This window comes from Apiospora aurea, assembly GCF_038362705.1.
Source record: "Apiospora aurea strain CBS 24483 chromosome Unknown utg000010l_segment0_segment0, whole genome shotgun sequence".
Lineage (NCBI taxonomy): Eukaryota > Fungi > Ascomycota > Sordariomycetes > Amphisphaeriales > Apiosporaceae > Apiospora > Apiospora aurea.
Window position 1 is genome coordinate 1,207,411 of NW_027117397.1, and position 18,812 is coordinate 1,226,222.

Here is an 18,812-nt window from a genome sequence, read left to right on the forward strand (position 1 = left end):
TGTTGTAAAGAGTATCACGATGCCACACGCATGCCAACGAAGGCATGCATATCGACCCAACGGATAACAACATTCCTGAAGGGTATGGCGGCTAAGGAGATAAAAGACGTCCGAAGGATGTCAGACTAGGTGTATATAAGCTTGACGAATCACCCTCCCGGATGGAGAGGAAAGACAGAAGACCAGAGCCCCTAGAAGTGCCATAGTCAATTATTAGTTGAATCAGAACCAAGCCCTTACTGCCCTTGTCACACACGAGCCATTGCCAAAGGAACCAAACCCGGCGACGTGGAGATGGCTTGTGGGAACGTGAGCGTTGGATAGGAGTGTGTTAGCAGAAGAGATTAGGGGTTCTGAGTAGGCAGGGTATGCCGCCTCGCCGTCCAATCATGGACTTGCCGACACCCCTGGGAGTACGGAAGGCAGTCGAATTTCAAGGTATCTGGGTTCAAGTCCGCGGAGGACGTCCCCACAAATAGCAGTTCGCAGTCGCAGTCACAACTGCAGTCGCAGCTAAGCAGGTCACTGAGTTATTTTTGGACCATTTTGGCGGACTCCTCGAACTCATAGGCTAGATTATAGCAATGTGCGAGCTGCTCACCAAGCTCTCTGTGCTCCATAAAATTGAAAGGACGATTTTGTGCAGGCATGGCCGGAAGGAATGATAACAGGATTAGGGTAAAGGCTTTGCTGACGAAGGGAAGGACGAGAAAATCCAGGAGTGTAGAGGCCGGGCACCTGGACTTTATACCCGTGTGGCTTTAGTTGCCGGGAGACTTGGAAGGGTGACGAAGTGGAAAGAGAAAAGCCCGTGCAAATTCCACTTCAAGGAGAACAGTTGGCCAAGGATGACAATCCCCCTGAAGTTCTGTTGCTAAGGGAGGCCTCGAAACATATCCTAACGCATTACTGGGAGACATCCTCTGAACTCAGCCTCTATAGGCTTCATACAGCACTGTTGGTTAAGGTGTCTTGCTTTGTAACGAGCAGATTCGTGGCAGCCAACTGTGTTTTTCCAGACCTCGCCGCAAACTATAGCATGAGTCTCTGCGAGGCCCGGTCTGTCGCTGTGGCAAATAGAGGAAAGCGAATGCGCAGATCAGGAGACAGGTGGACAGGTGGATGGCGATTGAGAAGCTTCCGATTACGTGGTATACACAATCTCAAATATCACGAGTTCAGTTTACTTCTTATGGGCGATGGCATGCGCTAGGCGTCGAATGGTATGTAGTCTACGGCTGAGGCGTGGGTATGCCGCGTCACTATTCCGTGAAGTAGGTGTATCTATATTACGGTATACAACAAACAGGATGACTATGTAACCTGATAAATCCCTACACAAGGCCAAGGCTGGAAACAACGTCGCCGCCCATGCCGTCACATGTACGTACTTCATTCCAATTGTTGGACGACTAGGTAGAGCCATCGTGAAAAGGGCAACCATTGGATTCCCATCATCCAAGCCATCTAGAAGGGGCGGCGTGCACTTCCGGTTTGGGATTCGGTCAGTCGTGCCTCGCCCACATGTCTCTCCCGACACTGAAGCTACCCAGGTAAGGGCCAGTTTTCCACCGGGACTCTTCGCTTCGCCGTCCCAGTGGCGTCGTCGTTTGCTGGCCGCTTCGCCGTCTCGGGGCCGGTCGGCTCCTCGCCATATTGGGCCAAAGTCGACACGTCACCCACAGCCACATCGCACACGGTAGGCTCGGTCATGCATGCCGGTGTCGACCGGTTCGACTCAAGTATTGGCGATGGCGGCAGGGGCAGGTAGACTGTGGGTGATTGGAGAAGCGGATTATAGCCACGCTGTTCACTCTCGAGAGCACTGATGAGATCCGCCTGGGTTGTCAACACCTGCTCCTGGAGATCGCGAGATGCCTGCATCTCACTGATTTGCTCTAAAAGCGCCGCTACCTTGATTTGCAGCTGGACATTCTCCGCGCCTAGCATTTGGACCTGAACTTGGCCATTGTAGAGGTGGACTGCAAACTCGCGCATAGCTGCACTGAACACACCAAACGGCACCAGGTGTGCCGTTTGTTGAGTGACCTGACTAGATGCCATGACTCTGTTTTATTTTTACTGTTTCCTTATGCATGAGCAGGGCTTGTGTTTGTGTATGGGTGTGTGTATTAATATGACCAGAACGAAAGCCTCTTCCGGCCGTTTATGCTATACAGTACTTTACCGTAGTTGGATCCAAGTGGAAACGAAACTCAAAGTCTTGCTAATTAGGCTTGTAGTGTCGCCCTGTGTACACATGTTCCATAACTACTGGCATGCTCCAAAAAGGACCATTATCACAGTCTATATCATGATCTTAAGCCAGCCGTCCAGCAACATATTCGCTTTCTGCCGCATCGGCTGCCAGTATAGGCAATTCTCTCAGCTTGGCTAGCGGACCTCATTCCGGCCCTTGTGACTTCGCCTGCTAAAGTTAGCAGTCGCTCGAGGACATCGTACACAGGATTCGCCAAGCATCCAGAGATGGTCCTCTCTTACCTGCAGGCCCATTCCCGCTCATACTGGCCTCCGGATCCGTTCATGGAGGAGCTGGAGTAGCCACTTCCTGTGGTCTTTCGTTGATCGTCGATAAATCTATGTAAAGGCCGTCGGCTCACAGGTTTCGTAAGACTTTTAGGCACAGCACCAACCAGCACAGAATCGATGGGGAACTTCTCAAGCTGCCTCGTGCTTAGACCGCACATTACCGCAGACAAGAGATACGCAAAAAGAAGCTATTACAAGTCCATGCCAAGAAATCCGAACTCGCGCCGGCCCAGACGAGAACACTCGCGGGAACATCGCAGCCGCAGGATGTACCCGCACCATCGACATAGCTCGATTCGGTATGTCCTCGTAGATATTGGAGGTAAATACGACTATCTAGCCAGGAAGAGAAGAAATGAATCTCGAGCTGTTCATTCCCGCTCACGTTATGATGGCTGCCACCAAAATATGCAATTGTATGGTGGGACAAAGAAGGCGGACACCACTCAGGAAGAAATCGAGGAACAACTGCTTCGAAACCTAGCAGTCGCAAGACACAATGCCGAGATAGCATCCCGCCCAGCACTTCCGCGTCAACGTCGTGTGCGCTTTGGCTCGGTCACCAACATTTGTTGAAGAGTTGGTCTGTAGTGATGCACCAATGCAAGCGGACGCCATTATAGGCTATCTTAAGCAGGAAGAATGGGAGATGGCTCCATCTTCTGGCGCTGGAATATGTGATTCATATCTACAGTATATCTAGAAATATATTTTCACCCTAGAGTGTGCAAGGAAAGGTATGCGTATTGGACGGGTAGCGGCGGACCAAGGGGTTGGCTATGCTTACTAGCCACAGTGCGCTAATTGACTATGCCAACTTGGCAACTTGATAGGAACGCGGAATGGATTCATTCGTTACCATGTACCCATCATGCTGAAAGGGCGCACTATATCTACTTTGCGATATCGGCACTTGTTACTGTACGCGGCATGACTCTAGTTATGGCCCCTGTGTTAGCTGCATTGGAATCTTGGGGACAGAACTCGGTCATAGGAGTGGTGTAGAGGAGATTGTTGCCTAAGCACCTTGGCATCCCACTGATGAAACTTGGTAACCTGGAACTTGATAACGGGTGGACTTTTATAGACCGAGTCAGAAGCTCAGAAGCGGACATCGTGGCTATGGTAGAATGTAGATACATGGGTCTGAAGTCTGTACGTACTGTACAATACTATAAGCTCGCAGAGAAATGCGGAGATATTGCCCACCCGGCCGTAATGATATTGTAATGGTCCCTTTTTCCTAATAATCATAAAGTCACGATTCGGGCTTGGACAACCCTATCTTTCGAGAGGGAATAAAACCTTGGATAACGCATTGAGATACTCGGGTGCCCTCCTTCAATGTCTTGAACATTCTCACGCGCTCGTTCTGGTCCTTGGTCAAAATATCGCTTATGAAATTCTGCAGGCATCTAAATGGCTTAGGACCGGGAGAGTCAGTGGCGCGCCGGAATCATCCAGCGTCTCAATGGGGGGCTGAGAAGCAGCGCCGAAAGGGTTGTTCACGCGCGAGGGCGGAAGCGCTGCTGGAACAATTCAGGGTTGGTAATCCAGAATCGGATCTTAGCCCGGTTGACCTCGTTCTGCTGATCTGCCTCTCGAACGGGGGACCGTAGGATTGAGAATGCCTCTTAGTCAGAATCTATGCTAGAACACGTGGTACTTCCCACACGCAGAGTCCAGAATTGACGGCAGCCGCAGATGAGCCGCTTGCTCACGCGTAGGCCAAAGCCACGTCTGCTGAGTTAGATGCTGCCAACTTGGCCCTCACACGCATGTTGCAAATTGTGTTTCGTCCAGAACTTCGCCTCTGCTAGAAGTGTAAGTGATGGATCAGTACTTCCTAATCGAGAGTCTCTAATTGGCAGGTGGATACATACGGATGACATACATATTGGAGGCGGCGTATTGCGTGTCGTCGGAGGAATGCAGACACAAGATCAGGAATTGCGCCGGTCATAACCTACGGCGGAAGAAGACGGCAAATGTTACATACCAGTCGCATGGGTCGTATGTGCAGTATGGCGGTAACTATAGCGTGTAAAATGGACATAGGAGGTTACAGTACCTTGCGCGTTCACAATCGAAACGTCTCGCGGGGATTTTCTGCCTTGACCTGTTCATCCTAGGGATGCATTATACGAGTAACTTTGCTCCTGCATTTTGCTCTCTAGGCTGTATTGGCTCCCAATGAGCAAAGCTAGCGAGCGGGCGCCGCAAAGCCGAAACAACCATTCTGGTCCGACCGAAGTATCCAATTGTACTCTTATCGACGTAAGAAGACTCAGTGGCATACTGTACTCTCTTTTTGCTGCATCAGCTCGAAGAGGCTCACGGGCTGTTTGCGGTCCTTAATTATGTTGGCCCTTACTGTGGTGCAGAACCGGAATCGTCGCTCAAGTGGCACTGAGACGGGAATGAACGCCTGATGGATAGCTTGTGATATGTCCCATACCTGTTCTGGTGCGCAGGAGCCTGATGTTCCCACCGCTCCACTTGTACCATTCCGACGTAGAAGGCTACCTACCCCAGAGCTTGAATCATCCAGCAGCGTATTCTCTTTTTGCTGCATCTATCGAAAGCTCGAAGATCCTCACGCACTGTTTCCCGTATAGAAAGAGTAGCAACGGCGCACTAGCGCTACTACTGTCCGTGCTAGGGCATCATAGACTACAGTATCCTAGGAGCAACTACAGTCCTAGGAGCAACTAACACATATCCCAGGAGCAACTACAGTCCTAGGAGCAAATACCACCCTAGGAGCAACTACAGTCCTAGGAGCAACTACAGTCCTAGGAGCAACTACAGTCCTAGGAGCAACTACAGTCCTAGGAGCAACTACAGTCCTAGGAGCAAATACCACCCTAGGAGCAACTACAGTCCTAGGAGCAACTACAGTCCTAGGAGCAACTAACATATCCCAGGAGCAACTACCACCCTAGGAGCAACTAAGGATACAGAAGCAATACAGCCCTAATCAGCGAATGCGTATATAATTCAAAGTAGACCCCTACGTCTCGTTTTACATTGACGTTAGTGATCATGGACAGCACACCTTGGAACACAATGAACGATGGGGACTTTTATCGGAATATCAGACGATTTCAGATGGACGCAAATGCCGACCTTGAAATTCTCTGGATGTCAAAATTATCACCGCATAAGCGCAAGTATTTGACAAAATTTTGCCAGATCGAGCGTTTCGAATCTTTGAGGGAAAAGTTCGACCGACTCCTCATCATAACCGGACTTTGGATAGACATGAGATTGAGCACTCTACATAAATTGCTAACGCTGTTTTCAAAATGCCCGGAGGTAAGTGTCGCCAAGAATTACAAATCATTTCTAACAGCTGTCTAGGAGATCAATAATTATCTCGATCACATCTACCATACATGGTCACGGATTCTGCATCACGATGCCACTAAGCTACAAAAAGTCGACACAGCGACCGTTCGCAAGCTGCAGCTCAGGTGCCCAAAATACTCAAAGGCCGATGCAGACTTGTTGCGGTATGAGATGGAGTCTGGGGAAGCCTTTTCCAAATTTGACCTTCGCGAACGGGGAAGTATCTGGGGCGACCTACTTGAGATCGATTATCTGATTCCATCTTTTTTAACTCTGTTCGAAGACCTGAAGTACTTGGAGTCCTGCGCAGAGAGCATGCGCTCCATCATCGAAGAGCCCAAACAGTGTCTTCCCATCAAAGCTTCCCTACGCGCTAATTTTCCGCAGCCTAATGGAAGACCTTGGCAGTGCGAGATCGAGACAGGACAAGGCATTTTCGCTTTGAAAGAATATCCGCCTGAGCAACAGTTTGGTTTCGTGGAAAAACAGCTTTGGCTCTGTTGCATGAGAGACTACTCACGCTTGCCTCTGCCATTGCAGAAGAAGCAGGGCCTCCTGGCAAAGGCCGGCCGTGAGAAAGCCAAAGAAGGTACCTTATTGAGGTTCGCGAAATTAGCACACCGTTTAGGTGTAAGGAACAAGAAGATTGAAGCACTACTTCTAAAGTCGAATGGCGCACAGAGACTGCGAGCTGTTATGGTTGAGGTGCTAAAGCCGGATCGTAATAGATGCTGGGATTTTATCAATTCCGTCTTGAAGGAGTCGGACAAAATCCTAGAGGCTACAACTACGTCACACCAGAAGCGGCAGTCTGCCTCAAGATTGGCATGCCCAACGGCCACGACTTTTAAGCGTCGATGTGGATATCCAAAGCTGGAACATCACATGATTGATCGGAAACTACTTTACCTCGAAAACATGTATGGAGAGGCCCCGGCTCAGTACATGACTCAGAATGGCGAAATTACTTCGTTTTTCGTACGCAGATGCGTTTTCCGCGCGTTTTGGGTCACTGACAGAGGTGAACTATATCCCAGCGTCGAGGAGGGGTCTGATTGGGACAGCATGGCTTTGTCTGAGGGAGCAATGGACTTGATCCGGCCCATAAGTCCCACGAGGTCGGCAACTTTAACGCCCGGATTACCAGATATGACAGGCGATCCACCACCAGCACAAGAAGTACCGGTTCCTGAGGTGCAACAAGAGATCGCATACAGAGAGGAACGCATTTCAAAAGGAGAGATCTTGGGCCTTGCCAGGCGTCATGTCCTCTTTCTAACATACTACGAGTCACAGTGGAGGGTCGCATCTCAAGTCCCTTTAGGGCCGAACGCTCAATCCGAGGTTGAAAAAACAGCAAAGACTTACATAGAGTCTGGCGCGCTCCCATATTCAATCTTACTAGTACCGATATTGGCGGCAGAGTGCTACAATGCGGCCAGGTCGAGTGGCCGGAACGTCGTACTGTTAATGGATATTCATAATGTAAGGATTGACGATGAGCTGAGGAGGGCGGTCTCGGAGCTGTTACGTAGTGACGAGAATTAGACGGGAACTCCAGCCGAATAAAAGAATGCGAACCAAATCTGCTCAGTTGCTGATTCACTAAACGAACATTCGTCCGGTAAACCATGCATGACACCGTCTTGTGGCATACGTTGCAGAAATACTTCCTCAGGGCAATGCGTCTGCCAGCCCAACTCTCCAGGAGGCTCTCAATATCTACTGTCATTTAAGGATGCTTTTAACCTACCATTGAGCGCTTCGCATATCAGCACGCACGCGACGCAACAAAGGTTGTGCTAAAGTAGCTTGGACGCCACACATATTCGATGCTGCAGACTTGCCTGGCTGATGCGCCTCTGATATGCCAGAGTCTAATGCAGTTCCTTAAACATGGTCCACCAGAAGCGATCTACATACCAGTAGAGCTAGCGCTTGTGGGTTTTCACGTATCAACATGTGCCTCCGTCTTCAACTGAAATGGATACCGCTGAGACGTGCCTAAAGGTCTTCCAGCGTTCGTCGTAGAGCTGGGCTCGGTGCGTGCAGGCTGCCGCTCCACTCTCTGTCGGGGAGCTCGGGCGCCTGCGTTATGATTAGCGTCACGTGGTCACTAGTCGAGAAGCTGTACTCACCTTGCGGCGTTTGTGGTGGAGGCAGCTGCCTCGGACCCAGTGAGAGCTGCTGCAATATACTCTAGACCGGTATCGTACTCGTCCTCCGTGTCGCCATCTACTTCCTCAACGGCATTGGCATCGTTGACTTTCGGCTGGGCTCGAAATCGACGACTTTGTCTTGGTGGCGCGATCGTGTTGCTTGGCCGTGGCTCGGTCTCGCGTGGCAGGCGACTGATTGACGGAACCTGTCGGCAATGGAGTTGGGAAACTCGACGGAACGTATGTAACTCAGACTGGGCATAGACAATTCTGTTCAGGGTCCGGCACCTGCTGCCCGCGCGGGATGTGCATCGCCGTTTCCATTCGCTCGTGCGTCGGGTTTCAGCACGCAAGCGCGCTGAAGACATCGCAGAACCCGCCGCGCCCTCTGTGTTGATCGGCAGCAATCAGCCGCCCTTGCGAACCTTGCCTCTTGCCTCTTGCTATGGGCCATGGCGGAGGTTTAGCCATTTAAACAACTCGCGTAATTTGCTTGACACTTTTCGGAGCGTCTTCCTGAGGGCGTTGATGAAGCTACAATAGCTTCGATGACGAGATGAAACATGAATGATATGAGCTCGAGTCGAGTGAAGAGGTCCTTGTCAGGTCAGTTGCTGATCTGGTTCTGGAATCCATTTTGGCAAGCAAGATTCTTGGCCCAGCTTCTTCAGAGCCTTCTGAGACGAAGTCTTGTGCGGTACAGATAAAGTTGGGGAGCTGGCCCTAATGGCGCGGGGTCGCAAATCGGCTCTGCGCGCTTGTTGGGGCGTTCTGGCAGGCTACCGGTCGCGCTAGTCGCCATAGCTACTCTTCTAGCTCTGCATCCGTACAGTGGAGGTCGACAGGGCCAGGACCAGAAACAGAGCGTGAAAATATTCGAGCTCTGGAGGGATGCAGCAGAAAGAGATTCTAGGTCGGAAACATTACAAACGGATGGCAGGGGATTCTAGGCTTTATAATCGCGCGAACCAGAACTTTTTCAACAAATTGCTCCCCTCGCCCAGGATGTAGAAGTTAAACTTGATGATTTACCGGCTAGAAGAAGCACTTCCTAGTCGAGAAGCGGCGGAAGCCGGGACCGACAAGGACGTGCGAATCTTCAAGCTCCGGATAGATGCTGCAGTAATAAAGTTATGCTGGATGATTCTGGCTCCGTATGAATCGGCTCTCTCCGTCGAAAATGGTACAAGGGGAGCGGTTGGGATTTAGACTCGGTGGACGGATGAGTATCAATCTGCAAGTGGACGATGACCAACAATGGCACACGTCAAGACCGATGCACGTACGGTGTCCTATCTATACCGTGATTCGTAACAATTTCGTCGCTGCCGACTCTCATCGTTTGCTAAGCTACGGTTTCGCGATGTCTTCCGCGGTACCACTCCATAGGCTGGTGTTATTAGGAGAAGAAGGTGTCGGGAAAACCGCGCTTGCAATCCAGTTCTACATACACCACTTTGTCCCAACGGTAAGTTGCTCCCGAATCCCACCTGTATCCCATACTAACCAATATTTTACTGCCCTGCAGTATGATCCCACTATCGAAGATTCATACGAGAAACAAGTCGTTGTCGATGGACGGGCATGCGCAGTCCAAGTCCTAGACCCTGCTGGCCAGAAAGACTATTGCGTATTGCGTGACCAATGGATACAACACGGCCAAAGCTTCTTTCTGGTATATAGCATTACTTCCAGATCGTCTTTCTCGAACGTACGAGATCTCTACGCGAATATTCGACAGACGAAGGAATCACTAGATTCACATCACCTCGGCCCCATACTGCTTATTGGGAACAAGTGTGATATCGAATCGGAGCGAGTGGTCTCGACCCAAGAGGGCCATGCTCTTGCGCTCGAGCTGGGCTGCGGATTTGTCGAGACTTCGGCAAAATACGATATAAACGTCGAGGCGGCATTTTATGATGCCGTGAGAATACTTCGGCGGGGGCGTACAGTGGCTCTTGCAGAGCAGCAAAGATGTGCCAAAGAGGTTGATGACCTCTTCGCGGACGACCAGGATCAGCGTGTTTGGGTTCAATTTCGAAGCATCCTTTGCCGCTACTGCTGCGTCCACTAATCGATGTGGCTTGGGACTTGTTTTTTGTTAGCGCCCGTTCATGTACACTTCAATGACTCGTAAATTTTAAGTTAACTAAATGCATGGTAATTGTTACGAGTATCTTCACGACCCCCACGGCTGATGCGTCTCCTATCCTTCTTCCTTTTTCGGCGGCTAAAACGGCTAGCTTTTTATGTATCCGGTATAAAACTTGTACGATGAACGTGTATGTCCGGTCCGCCGCCGGCCGGTCTCACATGCCGCATGCTCGATGTGTCACCCTCGCCGCCCCATACTCATGCGCCTGGCCTAGGACATCGCTACCTGAAGTAAGGCGCACGTCGCTCGTCATCAACTAGCGGGTAGCTGCGTAAGTCCGCTTTTCCTAAGCATCTACACAGCTAAGAGAGGGCGGATATGCCGTAGTGACGTCGGATCAGGAACGATTGCTCCTACCAAACGTGTTTCTGATCCAGTACAGAGGACCACCACTATCTTTGTCAGCGAATGGAGCCCTTAGGGGTCCGGAAGCCGGGCGACTTGGAAGCGAAGGGTCTCTGGCTCTTGAGGGCCGTGGCAAAGGCAGGTCCATAGACGAAAAGATAAAGCTATGCCATTGCGAACCACTTCGTTCATCATAACTGCCCCGGGCAATCCGAAGCAAGTCGCCTAGGGACTCCAGTAGGTCCCACTGGCTTTGACGTAAGTTCAGCCTACGCGGTCTCGCACTTGAATGCGGCGTCAAAGATCGCCCTGCCTCCAAACCCGATGCTGCCTCGTTTCTCTGAGACTGGCCTGCCTGTTCCCCCTCGATCGAGGCTCTGCAAATCGGGCAGGTGTTGTGCTCCTTGAGCCACAACACTACACACCCGTCATGGAACCAATACTTACACGGTAACACGGCGACTTGATCTCCCAGGCCTACATCATCCATGCAGACCATACACTCCCCTTTGGCTTCAGGTCCCAGCATCCCCTCCTCCAGCTTTTTCCTGGGTAGCCTGGATATCGTCTCATGGGACGCAGGAGGCGCGGCGTTCGACGGGGGATAAGCCTCCATAAGACTTGTGATGATACGAACCAAGGCCTCCAGGGAGTGGACTGCATCACCATGGACAGCATTCGGGTTGGTCAAAAGCAGATGGTGTAGAATAGCAGAGAGCTCCATTCCAACATTGCCTGGACTGCTAATAGCTAATACCACCCGGGAAGCCCAGACCGTCAAGTCCTTCTTGGGTACGCAAGCATGTGATTAGAAGGTTGGGGACCGGGGGGAACAGACGGCGCGTGTCTGAATATATCTCCAAAGGCCCTGTGACATCTATCAGCACAGGTTGACGTGAGACACCAAAGTAACCCTAATACCCAGGATTGCAGCGTGAGGAGGTATCGTACGATTGAAAAGGGTCATCTGACGGGCCAGCATTGGCACCAGGTCGGTATGTTCGACGGCTGCCACTGATTATGGTGAAGCTGCTCGCCCCGGAGTGTCCCGACTGACATCTGGCTGTGCAGACTTGCGGATCTGCTACACCCTCTCCGGCCCTCCAAGGATGGGCAGGGGACCGTTCCGACGGATCACGCCTACCCTGTTGATGGCGCCTAATAGCTCCGGAGACCTTCTTATGGCATGCCTGCTGCTGTCCGGCCTAGCAGTTTCTGGAGCGCGGGGGCCTTGCCTGTCTGGAGACTGGTAGACTGAGCGGTGTCTGAAGCCAACACCTGATACATACTGCATATACCCTCCAATTTCATCTTCATCATGATCTGACCTAGCGCCGCGGAGGTTGAAGTGGTGGGAGGGATGGAGTGGGCCTAAATCAGGTACATCACCGTGCTCTTCTCTAGGACCATTGTCTGGACCAATCTGGCAGGATAGCCGTTAGCTTTGAAGTAACCCGATGCCCGGAAAGCATACATACTATTTCGGTGGCACCGCGTGCTGCCGAAAAATCAAAATGCAGAGCCTCTGTGGAAGCGTTGGGTGCCATGATCTGCTACCTCTCTTCTGCGGCCGGCCTAGGGAATGATGTGTTAACGATATGAGGGTTCGGTCCAGTTGTTATGGACCCTGTTGTGGCGTGCGGACATCCAACCGAATGATGCCCTCGTCTCGATTCCTTTGCTGTTGTTGGCCGTGGTAAGATGGCTTGTTACTCTGTGCGCAATTGAGTCAAATTAGGTAATACTCGTTTTTCATGCTTGTTGTCGTAAGGTAGACTTCAATAAAATCAGACCACGCCTAGGACAGGACTTGAAACGATATGATGGTATCCTTCAATGGAATCATTCCAAGCTAGCAACCCAGTTCAGGACTGGCATGCAACTGGCTAAGGCGCGACAAACGAGAGCACTAGGGGTTGCGATGATTCAGAACCATGACAAAAGAGGCCTTGTTCGTAATCTCCAATTATACCATTTTTGACCTATTCGCAACGAAACCAGAATTATCCAGTAATATTACATGGTACTGCCTTTTTGCTGCTTAGGCTGTTCCAAGCCTGAATAATGTTAGCCCTTACTGTGAAGCAAAATGGGAACGGTCACGCAAGTGGCATTGAGAGACGGAATGGATGCCAGACGGACAGCTTGTGATGCAGCCCATACCTGTTCTGGTGCGCAGGACCAGAGCCTGATGTTGCCCCGCTCCGCTTGTACCGTTCCGACTAGATCGCTGGTGGCCTCAGAGCTAATCATCCAGCAGGGTATTCTCCTTTCGCTGAATCCGCCGAGAGCTCGAAGATCCTCACGCGCTCACAGCCTGCAGACCTGTTGGCCTACTGTTTGAGTGCAGAGTTGGAAGAGTAGCAATGACAACCAGCGGGCCAGGTCTAGAACCCACCGTTATTAGCGTAGAACCGGTTCGCAAGCTCGCGTCATTTTAGGACCAACTGCCCACTCCTCCTGAACTGCGCAAGGACTTCTCAAGACACACCGAGCAGAATCTGGGCCCGAGATCCATCTTGCCAACATGGGTTCTGGAACCAGATCAGCAACTCCCCTGACGACGCTCGCCCAGCTCAAACTTGTCATGGCTGACTTTCTTTCTCCAATACCCATAGCGAACGACCTGAAGCTACTACTACTGTATTGAGTTACTGTACAGTACTGTGTTGTTGGCCGTGCCTCAGACTGCATGCGCCGCTTCAGCTGCCGAGGATAGGATGCTGGACACTTGAAGAAGGGCCTTCAAGCTGGCCTGCCAGGAAATACTACCAACACGGCATCCCGAACAGGAACGTGCTGACGGTAATGGTGACCAACTAAAAATGGGGCACGCAGGGCTTTAAGTGATAAGGAAGCAATTCAGATTAGCGTCAGTTGCCCTTTGGCTTCGCCGCCCGGGCGTTGATAAGTTGTGTGTGTGTCTGTATTACTGTCAAATCCAGGTCCAGTGTCCGGATTTCAATTAAGGGTTCTTGCCAATGAGGTTGTGCGGAGTATCTGTACAGCAAACAGTGGCCAAATTCTGTCGCAACACCGGTTGTACTCCAAAAGCGACCGTTACACGCTGTACAGATACCCCGCACTACCTAGTTGCTACTGTCCTGCTTAAATACAGATCTTTGGGCTGGGGCACGAAGAAATCTCCGTTTTCTGTGGCCTCTAACCCTTCTGCGTCGTGCATCAGGACGAGTGCCAGAATTGTTGATGTCATAAATACTGTGTGAGAGGACTGAATCACGCACACCAATATTACGGCTTGTTCACTGCTGCCATGGAACCCCTGGACGATTCGTACAAGCGCCATACTCAAATTACGGATTTGACACCACAAGAACTTGGTCTTTCGAAAGCGCCGCAAGGCACTGGCAAAAATGCAAGGGTTATTAAGCGAAAGGTTCGCCCGAGCCGTCGCTTACGAGCTGTAAAAATGGCTACACCTAAAAAGCAAGACGAATCTCTGATCTTGAAATACGAATCCCCACTGCACCACTACAAGATGTCATTCAAAATGGAGCTCGGTGGTCTCATCACATATGGCGTTAGAAAGCAGCCGCCATTTACTAGCGCCCATATCCAGGAGTTTCCAGCTTCTCGAATAGTTGAAGTGCTTCACTGGTATCGGAACCTTCGCCACAAAAGCCTAGCCGAGGCCCAAGAAGCTTTCTCTGCGGGTGAGATCCTTTACATTGTACTGGAAGAAACGGCAGTTACTCTAGAAGGTATAATTCGATGTCCGGCGTATCCTGATGTTGACCAACTGAGTGTGATTCTAAGCATGGTACAGATCCTTGTTTGGTGTGTCTAAGTGGGCTTAACTGACTGATGGCAGGTCCTGGGCGGGCTTTCATTCCTGGAGCGGCAGCATTTCTTCATAAATCTTGATTGCAGTTTGGTTATGTTGAGCAATGCCGGAGGCTTGAAGATCGGTACGCTAAGATCTTCTAAGTTGTTGACTTGTACCTAACTTCGCGTAGGACTTCATAAACCTACCCAAGGAATATCGGTATCTGATGGAACCTTGCGAAATGCGCAACTGACCAGAACTATCACGAGCAGACTGATGTATAAGACCACAACCAGTCAATCTCACCATGCCAGCAATGCACGTTGGTCAGTGAACTGTGAGGCGAGTGGCTTTTATTTAGCTTTGAAAGATGCGAAATCCAGTACGGAGTTACTGCAGGTAATAGCGTTCATCGAAATTCTATCTACAAAAACTAACTGATGTAGCAACAATTCCTCGCCAGACAACGCCCGAAGGAAACATTGAAAGATCTCATTCGCCTAGCGCAAGTCAGTGTGCCATACAATTACCAGATAGCAAGTTGTCCAGTTTAGAATGCTCAATTTAGCAGAAGACCAACGTGCCTTCTACTGCTTTATATCTAGTCGTCCTTAAAGTAGACCCGACAGTTGCTCACATCCCACGGCGTCATAGCTCCCCATGATGGTTCACTCTGGTTGATATTCTAACTCTTGTATCCTGATACCATGTTCGACATACGGCCTGGTGGCATGTCTTAAATCATCTCTGAGCTTTCGGATGCCCGAAACTATCCCAAAATCAGCTATCAGACGCATGAGCGTATTGTTATCCTTACCTAAAATAAGCACATTTCCCGTTTCTTGTTTGAATTCTGACAAGACCCTCTCGGATCGTGTAAGATTGTTTCCTTCCCTGAATTGAGTAAAATGCCCCTCAAACTCTTGTCTGAGGAGATGTTCGAAATCTGGCGACCCTCGGAAAAGAGTGGCGCGGTGACCCCAAGGCACCTCCATCATCCCATTCTCATGGTATATCGATATGGATAGAATCTACCAATCAGTCTTTGGACTTTAGCTAGGCGTTCTGGCAAAACTCACGTAACTTTCCCCGAGGGTGTCGTCGTCCAGAAACTCGTTCAGGAAAGGTTGTGCTGCTGCTACCAGCTCTTGGGAAAGTCAGTGCTGCGATTTCGCACAAGCGAATTGAGCGTACCTATTTGTTGGATCATCCATATGAGGTGAACTCGCCGAGTACATCCTTTCCTGTAGTAGTAGCCGTGGATGACTTTTTCAGGTACGGTAGCATGGCAATGACGCCAGGACCACTTGCAACCAGGAGAACAGTTCTATAGTCATTGACTGCAGCGTTAGTGCCATGAGGACCGGTGATAAATGCTCGCCTTTGTACGCTCTGACCGCCTTGGCCCCTGCAGTGGCGCAGAAGCTTTCCAGTGAAACCACGTCGTGGCTGGATGATGAGTTCTATCGAGTTTTGGCCGACCTCAGCCCACGAGGCTACAACAAATGGATGCGACTGAGCGAAGGATAGAAGGCTCACGCGGGGAACATAAAGAAGCACGTATTGACCAGCATCAATCTCGCACGGCCGTGGCAGACTGAGGGTTATATGAACGAAGCCATGAGCATCACTAATGATAGCGCGGGTGCATGGCTCGCACCATTTCATGTTCCGGTACACAGCCATGGAAAGGCGGATCAGCACCGAAGCAGTCAGTAGCCCTAGATAGGCAATGAAATATCTGAATCGCAACTTTCCCGAGTTGAGCAGATGGAAACAAACCCCGACAATAAAGACAGTCGCCAAAAGCCGATGGATCCAGAGGAAAAGCTCGTAAGCTACCCTACGCAGCGAAGGTAAAGAAAGCAGGACTACGAAACATGCTGAGACAGCAGCCTATGCTAGTTTCAGTATTTACCAAAAGAAAATGGAGGTGCGTCTTACAGAATATGCATATAGGTGTTCGTTAAAGTTGAAATCACCTCGCCCCGCGATAAATGATACAACGTGTAATAATATGTGGCTCAAACACATGAATCCAGCTGCGCTGTGAATGCGTAAGACCAGAATTCGGTAATCAGCAAAAAGGATTGGCGCGAAATGGAGTATTAGGGGAAATTGGTTCAACAGAGCCAAATCACCAGCCCGTAATGCCGCAGCTGGCAGTGAGGCAACCCGGAAGGTCAAGCAGAAGATATTGAGGCCGATGTACGTCATGGTCAATGCCACACGTGCTACTGTGGCGGAATCGATATACTGATGGCTTTTCCAGAGATAGCTATAAGCTAACCACTTCGTGATGCACAGGTGACCACGTCTTAATGCCCGCTTGAACCGAACAAGTGTCCTGAAGACGAGTAAGATAGAAAGCGAACTACACCACAATATGGCAAAGACTAACACAGGTTCTACCATATTCTCGGTGTTGTAATAACAAGGCTAGAAACCCGTCTGTTGGAACTGCAGTAATAAAACGAGACGCTTTGCTCGAGCTGAAGAGGGTTGGACATATTGTACGGTATGTAGAGTGCTGGATACACAGCAGTATGGGATATGACAGTTAAGGTCTGCAAGGAGTGGAGAGGCTGAAATTGCCGCTTCCAACGCTCCCATTGGGAGGTACTGGACCTTTGAGGCTATTTTCGGCAACTATGGCATGCTACGTCCAATATGTCCATGAAATGTGTTCAATTCAACAATGGAGCCAGTACGGTAAGTTCTTCTCGCAACTAGGCACAATGAGAAACCTTCATTAACCGGTGCTCGCCTCCAGAAACCGTCGCTCCTCCAACTCGTAAAGACCGGAAAACATCCTAATATGCATAGAAGCCGACAATGAACGCAACACACAACAAGAAGCAAAAGGACAAAGCCCGAAAGCGGGGCGCGTCTCTCAGAAGCAAAGTAATAGAACTAGGCAAACATTGCGACATCTTGAGCGCGGTTATTTATTGGAACCCAACACACAAAGCTTTAGAGGCCGTTATGTATTTGCCAGACGGTCAGGTAGTACCGGACCTCAATCAGCTTGTAAGTATCTCTCCTGTACCGTCTGTTGCTTTGTATTGACTGGTCTAGTTCCGCGATTTAGATACCACAGCGCACGCCCCGAGTGCACGAACCCTTTCAACACGCATAAATAAATCACGTCGTCATCGACGCGCTGATAGGAATCTCTCTGATAGAAATCAAATGAGAGCAATCCCTGCCCAACTGGTCGATCAGGAGAGCCAGGAATTACTGGACAATCATGTTGGTATGTCATGCAGTCAGAGACAAAGATATCAGAAAGGACAGACATTATTGATAATTCCAAAAGAAATAGCAGAGTCCATTACCAATTCCGAAATCGAAGCAACTACAGCTGCTTTACTGGGACGGCCAGAGCCACATTATAGTCCGGGCTCAGCAGATACTGCTATCCCGACTTGTTCGACTGATGCGGCGGATTCTCGCAACAATCCATTTGGCACACAACTGTTGAACAGTGACGATACAGCAGTATCGGGAGATTCATTTTGGGGTGGCGCAGAGAGATATGTCTACCCAGCTCTCAGAGTTACCAAACGGCCTAAGCACTTCAAGGAAGAGAGGAGCTCTCTGGCACTCAAAGTCTTCAGAATGCTTGAAGAGCTTACAGAGTGACAAATGTAGTATCTTGTCTTAACGCGACGCCCGACCTATATATATATGTCTGAAATACCGGAAGGTGAAGGGGTATACTACCTAAGGGATGTCGCCCTACTTAACAACAGTCGAGGGTATTATAGAGTAATCCAGAAGTGAAATTATAGCTATAAATACATCTTAACCCAGATAGGCTTGCAGAAAGTTCAGAGTGATAAATCCCAACATAGACCAACGAAGCCTTCCCATAACGTTCTGGGTGGTTTTGGGACAGTATTATGGGTTTCTAGATGGCGCAAAGACCTCACTACCTCTAGTCACGTTACTATTGGCTGTTGCATTTCTATCACGCATCCTTTGGCTGAAGATCCATCCTATCTGTTGCGCCTCAAACTCCTGGATGGCCTTCCAGCGTTTCCTTCTAACACTTTCCAAGTCGGACGTACTCGTCTTCCAGACTTGGTGTACACCACTCCACTTGTGTTGTTACTCTCACTACGTCTCCTTGGTATCATGCGGTTTTTACTAACTGTCTCCCTTGTACGCGGTAGGACACGACGAGCCTCGCAAGACAGAGGTTGTATGGATATATGTGATGCCTGGCACCGAGCAGGTTTCGCAGCGTGGTGTTGCGTGTTATTATCGAGCCGTCGTTTTCCGCCTGTTTCTACTCAGTGGGATCAGCCATTCTGCCTTCGCACGTTCGGCTCCGGCTTACCCTACCATGTTCAAACGAAGTGGCTCGAATATGCTCATCATAAGCGGACGATGCATTTCCTGTAAGGGTAGCCATTGTTGGACAGGCGTGTGGGTTTACCGTACTTCTCCATAGGTC

At 50.1% G+C, this 18,812-nt stretch overlaps 7 protein-coding genes across 7 annotated transcripts; 4 read left to right on the top strand and 3 right to left on the bottom strand.

Moving 5' to 3' along the window:
- Window positions 1-1,545: 1,545 nt before the first annotated feature.
- Window positions 1,546-1,998, bottom strand: PG986_014405 (uncharacterized protein; the record flags this gene model as incomplete). Its single annotated transcript, XM_066850627.1, has 1 exon — window positions 1,546-1,998. The coding sequence occupies one exon, from the start codon at window positions 1,996-1,998 to the stop codon at window positions 1,546-1,548; it is 453 nt and encodes a 150-aa protein (XP_066692865.1).
- Window positions 1,999-5,619: 3,621 nt separating this feature from the next.
- PG986_014406 (uncharacterized protein) lies at window positions 5,620-7,449 on the top strand (the record flags this gene model as incomplete). The annotated part of the gene is made up of 2 exons (XM_066850628.1): window positions 5,620-5,868; window positions 5,914-7,449. The coding sequence occupies 2 exons, from the start codon at window positions 5,620-5,622 to the stop codon at window positions 7,447-7,449; spliced, it is 1,785 nt and encodes a 594-aa protein (XP_066692866.1).
- A 407-nt stretch (window positions 7,450-7,856) lies between these two features.
- Window positions 7,857-8,428, bottom strand: PG986_014407 (uncharacterized protein; the record flags this gene model as incomplete). Its single annotated transcript, XM_066850629.1, has 2 exons — window positions 7,857-7,989; window positions 8,040-8,428. 2 exons carry the CDS (start codon window positions 8,426-8,428, stop codon window positions 7,857-7,859), a joined length of 522 nt encoding a protein of 173 aa, XP_066692867.1.
- A 995-nt stretch (window positions 8,429-9,423) lies between these two features.
- On the top strand, window positions 9,424-10,137 carry PG986_014408 (Protein ras-2; the record flags this gene model as incomplete). The annotated part of the gene is made up of 2 exons (XM_066850630.1): window positions 9,424-9,528; window positions 9,589-10,137. 2 exons carry the CDS (start codon window positions 9,424-9,426, stop codon window positions 10,135-10,137), a joined length of 654 nt encoding a protein of 217 aa, XP_066692868.1.
- Window positions 10,138-13,837: 3,700 nt separating this feature from the next.
- PG986_014409 (uncharacterized protein) lies at window positions 13,838-14,371 on the top strand (the record flags this gene model as incomplete). The annotated part of the gene is made up of 1 exon (XM_066850631.1): window positions 13,838-14,371. One exon carries the CDS (start codon window positions 13,838-13,840, stop codon window positions 14,369-14,371), a length of 534 nt encoding a protein of 177 aa, XP_066692869.1.
- Window positions 14,372-15,556: 1,185 nt separating this feature from the next.
- Window positions 15,557-16,567, bottom strand: PG986_014410 (FAD-binding domain-containing protein; the record flags this gene model as incomplete). Its single annotated transcript, XM_066850632.1, has 2 exons — window positions 15,557-16,246; window positions 16,295-16,567. 2 exons carry the CDS (start codon window positions 16,565-16,567, stop codon window positions 15,557-15,559), a joined length of 963 nt encoding a protein of 320 aa, XP_066692870.1.
- Window positions 16,568-17,185: 618 nt separating this feature from the next.
- PG986_014411 (uncharacterized protein) lies at window positions 17,186-17,995 on the top strand (the record flags this gene model as incomplete). Its single annotated transcript, XM_066850633.1, has 3 exons — window positions 17,186-17,380; window positions 17,429-17,606; window positions 17,670-17,995. The coding sequence occupies 3 exons, from the start codon at window positions 17,186-17,188 to the stop codon at window positions 17,993-17,995; spliced, it is 699 nt and encodes a 232-aa protein (XP_066692871.1).
- Between the last annotated feature and the right edge of the window lie 817 nt (window positions 17,996-18,812).